The 6207-nt window shown below is 45.0% G+C and overlaps 1 protein-coding gene across 1 annotated transcript in view; it reads right to left on the reverse strand.

The window, feature by feature from the left end:
• LOC111952653 (ephrin type-B receptor 3) overlaps positions 1-6207 on the reverse strand; it is a 71470-nt gene that overhangs the window by 51052 nt on the left and 14211 nt on the right. Inside the window, 2 exon segments of the mRNA XM_070435369.1 lie at positions 4679-5014; positions 5425-5455. Coding sequence (XP_070291470.1) covers positions 4679-5014; positions 5425-5455 — 367 coding nt within the window.

The following is a 6207-nucleotide window of genomic DNA, read 5'->3' on the forward strand; positions in this document are numbered from 1 at the left end:
GGGGCTCAGCCCACCATGGTTACAGGTTAGTGTGGTCCAGCCCACCATGGTTACAGGTTAGTGTTGGGTCCCAGCCCACCATGGTTACAGGTTAGTGTGGGGCTCAGCCCACCATGGTTACAGGTTAGTGTGGGCTCAGCCCACCATGGTTACAGGTCAGTGTGGTTCCCAGCCCACCATGGTTACAGTTAGTTGGTTCCCAGCCCACCATTAGTACACTAACCTGTAACCATGGTGGGCTGAGCCCCACACTAACCTGTAACCATGGTGGGCTGAGCCCCACACTAACCTGTAACCATGGTGGGCTGGGCCCCCCACACTAACCTGTAACCATGGTGGGCTGGGCCCTCCACACTAACCTGTAACCTTTGGCCCCCCCACACTGGTAGATATCTGCCCCCATCCTCCTCACCCCTGACCTGCACTCCTCCGGGGGGTGCACTGTGTTGGACAGGAGTCTCTGTCACCCCTGTGGCCCCCGGTATCTGACCTTTTGGCAACAATGGGGGACTACGGGGCCCGGGGATCCGTGCAGGACCCCCAGGCACAAACAGTGGGTCATTCCCGTTCCTTTCCTTAGGCTTTGAGGAGAAACAGAAGGGATAGGAGGAACAAGGAACACACGACTGTGGAGAAGGATAATCCGGTCTCTCTGAGCCTGTCTGTAGAAAATACTTTACGTAAAGACCCATAGGCAAAAACCAGCTACCCATCAGACCCCAGCTATCGGCCTACACCAGGGCAAAGTCTACACACAAATTTACACACAAACCCCAGCTACCCATCAGACCCTAGTTATCGRCCTAAACTAGGGAAAATCCAACATATATCTCTGTCTCTAACGCAACAGACACAGGCCAAACTCAAAACTGTATAAGAACGTCCACTTACAGAGCAAGGCAAACTCAATACACACTACCCATTCCACTTAACTCATCATCTATCCCCAAAAGAGGTTTGCCTAGCCTGCATCTTCTCAGATGCATAGAAAAAACTGTATGGGTCTCGGTGGTGCAGATCGCTATGGTGGCCTACCCAGCTAGCACAAAACATTCTGAGAACCATGTGGTGCAGATCGCTATGGTGGCCTACCCAGCTAGCACAAAACATTCTGAGAACCATATGTTCAAAGAACGTTTTAGAAACATTGTTCTTCTGTGGAATTTCAGTACTGTGTTTGCTACAGGTTTCCTCATGGCTCTATTTAAAGTCATGTTCTCAAATTGTATCGAGAATTATTTAAGAACGTACATTCCGTTTTCAGAATGTTAAGAAAACTTTCCCTAAAAACCACAAGAAAACTTTTCTAATGTTCTGCGAATATCTAAGAATGTTATTTAAATACATATAATTTCCATTATYAGCATCAACAAAACTCTCTTTCCTCTATCTTGTTAAGTGTGTTCAGGTGTGTTGGCCATGCCCATTAATTGGCCACACCTGATCTTAATGAGTGCTCGTTTCCTTTGAAATGGTGTCTGTTTGAATAGACTAAAATTAACAGCTTTTTATTCGTAAACATGGCATTATAGCTCCATCCTGGTGGCGTAATGGAACATTTCCATGGACAGAAAAGATAAAATTATAGGTTTGAATCTCACTGATGCCGTGTCACAATAAAAATGTATGTTTGCATGATTAATGCCTAAGGAAATTAATTTCCATGTGTCCTGTCTGTGCTTGGAGTTCAAAAAGTTAACATAAAATAAGCTAGCGGTGTTATTAAAAGTCTTACTGAAACATTCAGTGAAAGTTTTAAGGAAGTTATTAAATAACCTATAATTTTGTTCTCAGAACATCAATAAAACCTCCCAGGAAAAGTTTCAAGGAACCAGAGTAAAACGTTCTCAGAACCTCCCTGGAACCAGAGTATAACGTTCTCAGATTCTCCCTGGAACCAGAGTATAACGTTCTCACGCTTCCCCTGGAACCAGAGTAAAACGCGTTCTCAGAACCTCCCTGGAACCAGAAGTAAAACATTCTCAGAACCTCCCTGGATCCATAGTAAAACATTCTCAGAACCTCCCTGGAACCAGAGTAAAATGTTCTCAGAACCTCCTGGAACCAGAGTAAAATGTTCTCAGAACCCTCCGGATCCAGATTAAAATGTTTCTCAAGAACCTCCTGGAACCAGAGTAAATGTTCTCAGATCCTCCCTGGAACAGATTAAATGTTCTCAGAACCTCCCTGGAACCATAGTAAAACGTCTCAGAACCTCCCTGCAACCTAAAATAAACATTCCCAGAAGAGGTGAAATTTTCACTTCTGTTCTCAGAATGTTTTTATAAAAACATGATGTTTTCACAAGTCAGAAAATATTTTTTGCTTTCGTTCCCACAATCAATGTGAAACTAGTGGGAAACCAGTTAACAGTGGGTTGATCGCAACAAAATCCAAGGAACCAAATGGGTTAGCTAGGTAGTTACTGAAGATGCCATGGGTTAACAGTGGGTTGATCCTAGTGGGCAGAACACTGCAGGTTGAATGCCGAGTCATACACGAAACACTGCCTCACTGTTGTTATTCGTGGCGGTGTGTGCCAAGTGCTGTGGAAATGTCCTTTGKTAAATGCTCATGTAATTGTTTTTCTTCTTATGCCTCACTTAAAATGCATACTATATGTAACCCATACTTACAGCGGCTTATGAAAGTATTCATCCCCCTTGGCATTTTTTCTATTTTGTTGCCTTACAACCTGGAATTAAAATGTATTTTKKGGGGGGGTTGTATCATTTGATTTACACAACATGCCTACCACTTTGAAAAAGCAAAATATGTTTTTATTGTAAAACAAACAAGAAATAAGACACACACAAAAACAGAAAACTTGAGCGTGTATAACTATTCACCTGCACAAAGTCAACACTTTGTAGAGCCACCTTTTGCAGCAATTACAGCTGCAAGTCTCTTGGGATATGTCTCTATTTGTCTCGATTTTTGTCTCGATTTTTGCCCATTCTTCAAGGCAGTACTGCTCCAGCTCCTTCAAGTTGGATGGGCTCCGCTGGTGTACAGCAATCTTTAAGTCATACCACAGATTCTCAATTGGATTAAGGTCTGGGCTTTGACTAGGCCATTCCAAGATATATAAATGTTTCCCCTTAAACCAGTTGAGTGTTGCTTTATCAGTATGCTTAGGGTCATTGTCCTGCTGGAAGGTGAACCTCTGTCCCAGTCTCAAATCTCTGGAAGACTGAAACAGGTTTCCCTCAGGAATTTCCCTGTATTTGGTGCCATCCATCATTCCTTCAATTCTGACCAGTTTCCCAGACCCTGCCAATGAAGAACATCCCCATAGCATGATGCTACCACCTCCATGYTTCTGGGGATGGTGTTCTCGGGGTGATGAGAGGTGTTGGGTTTGCGCCAGACATAGCTTTTTCCTTGATGGCAAAAAGCAAAATGTTTGTCTCATCTGACCAGAGTACCTCTTTCATATGCTTGGGGAGTCTCCCACATGCCTTTTGGCGAAAACTAAAAGTGTTTGCTTATGTTTTTGTTTAAGCAATGGCTTTTTTCTGGCCACTCTTCTGTAAAGCCCAGCTCTGTGGAGTGTACGGGTTAAAGTGGTCCTATGGAYAGATACAATCTCCGCTGTGGAGCTTTGCAGCTTCTTAAGGGTTATCTTTGGTCTCTTTGTTGCCTCTGATTAATGCTCTCCTTGCCTGGTCCGTGAGTTTTGGTGGGCGGCTCTCTCTTGGCAGGTTTGTTGTGGTGTCATATTCTTTCCATGTTTTAATAATGGATTTAATGGTGCTCCGTGGGATGTTCAAAGTTTCGGATATATTTTTATCACCAAACCATGATCTGTACTTCTCCACAACTTTGTCCTTGACCTGTTTGGAGAGCTCCTTGGTCTTCATAGTGCCGCTTGCTTGGTGGTGCCCCTTGCTTAGTGGTGTTGCAGACTCTGGGGCCTTTCAGCAGATCATGTGACAGATCATGTGACACTTAGATTGCACACAGGAGGACTATATTTAACTAATGATGTGACTTCTGAAGGTAATTGGTGGCACCAGATCTTATTTAGGGGCTTAAAATCAAAGGGGGTGAATACATATGCACGCACCACTTTTCAGTTTAAATTTTTTTATAAAACAAGTAATTTTTTAAAATTTCACTTCACCAATTTGGACTATTTTGTGTATGTCCATTACATGAAATCCTAATAAAAATAAATTTAAATTACAGGTTGTAATGAAACAAAATAGGAAAACGCCAAGGGGGGTGAATACATTTGCAAGGCACTGTACATACAGAGGGACTGTAGCTATCAGAACAAACGTCTACTTTAACCTGCATTGCTGCTGAAAAATACTATTTATTTTTCCTTTTATCTTGTTTGTTGTGTACTAAATATTCCAGCTTTTATAAAAAAAAAAAAAAATGTATTCGTTTTTATCCTGTGAAGCACCAGTTTTGTTGCATTCCATGTCTGAAATKTACTGTATATAAAAAGCTAGATTTGATTTGACGCAACCACCATYAATTCTATCGTAAAGTGCAGCACTGATTGTAGCACAGTGCCACTGTACCCTTGAGAAAGGCACTGCTAATTAATCCTGGGGTTGTTGCTCTGTGGCTGGCCTTGTTCTCTTTCTCTGCATCTTTTGTTTGTTTCACAATGCAACAATAAAGTTATATATAGATCCAATACAACGGTCATGCTTCTACCTACCGGCTTGGTTGGTGGTGATATTGACGGCGGAGAACTGCGGCGTGTACGGGTTCTTATTCGACACACCGTTGACTGCCTGGATCTCAAAGCTGTACTGGGTGTGGGCCTGCAGGTTTCGGACCGCCACGCGCCGCTGCGTCAGACCCAGGTGGCGCGGMGAGATGTCTACGTTGTCGTCGCAGCGCGAGCACATGCCGCGCTCGGGCAGGCACTTCTTGCAGATGACGTTGTAGARGATGTCGTCGCGGCCGCCCGAGTCACGAGGCTCGCTCCACTCCAGGACCAGGTAGGTCTCATTGACGTTGGAGATGACGCTGCGTGGAGCCGAGGGGACGGCTGTGGGAGGAAGAAAAGAGAAAAATATATATTTTAAATTTAAAAATGCTTTATTGTCATGCCAAAGCATCAATGTTGAACAATTCCACAGGACATCAAATATAACAAGGATTAGAATGTAATATATTCTATTTCATTAGGACTTTGATGCTAGGGGTGCTAGATGAGGTGAGTTCCCTTCTCTCTGCTTGGAGAAAGCTCCAAATAAAATAAACGGACGTTACAGTTCTTTCTGTGAGGAGGAGAGCGTGTGAGAGGGTGTTTGTGTGCGTGCACGTGCATGCCAGCTTGTGCACGCCAGTGCACGTGCACGCATATTTGTGTGTGTGGAAACAGCTAAGGGGGATGAGAGAGACTATTGGCAGCAGAGAAGCAATTCTTATCCAATTATTGGCAGCACTTTGGGATACGAACAGCTAGGGAGCCATATCTCTGGCAGCACTTTGGGAGAATCACCACCAGTGAAAGGATTAGTCCTTTGTGTGTGTGTGTGTGTAGACTGGGGGGTAGTGGAACGTTAGACTGGGGGGTAGTGAACGTTAGACTGGGGGTAGTGGAACGTTAGACTGGGGGTAGGTGGAACGTTAGACTGGGGGGTAGTGGAACGTTAGACTGGGGGGTAGTGGAATGTTAGACTGGGGGGTAGTGGAACGTTAAGACTGGGGGGTAGTGGAACGTTAGACTGGGGGGTAGTGGAACGTTAGACTGGGGGGTAGGTGGAACGTTAGACTGGGTAGTGGAACGTTAGAACTGGGGGGTAGTGGAACGTTAGACTGGGGGTAGTGGGAACTGTTAGACTGGGGTTAGTGGAACGTTAGACGGGGGGTAGTGGAACTTTAGACTGGGGGGTAGTGGAACGTTAGACTGGGGTAGTGGAACGTTAAGACTGGGGGGTAGTGGAACGTTAGACTGGGGTAGTGGGAAGTTAGACTGGGGGGTAGTGAAACGTTAGACTGGGGGGTAGTGGAACGTTAGACTGGTGGGGGTTAGTGGAACGTTAGACTGGGGGGTAGTGAGACGTTAGACTGGGGGGTAGTGGAACGTTAGACTGGGGGTAGGGGAACGTTAGACTGGGGGTAGTGAACGTTAGACTGGTGTGGTAAGTGGACGTAGGACGGGGGTAGTGGAACGTTAGACTGGGGGTAGTGGAACGTTAGAACTGGGGGTAGTGGAACGTTAGACTGGGGGGTAGT

Source organism: Salvelinus sp. IW2-2015, linkage group LG26 (genome assembly GCF_002910315.2).
Source record: "Salvelinus sp. IW2-2015 linkage group LG26, ASM291031v2, whole genome shotgun sequence".
NCBI lineage: Eukaryota > Metazoa > Chordata > Actinopteri > Salmoniformes > Salmonidae > Salvelinus > Salvelinus sp. IW2-2015.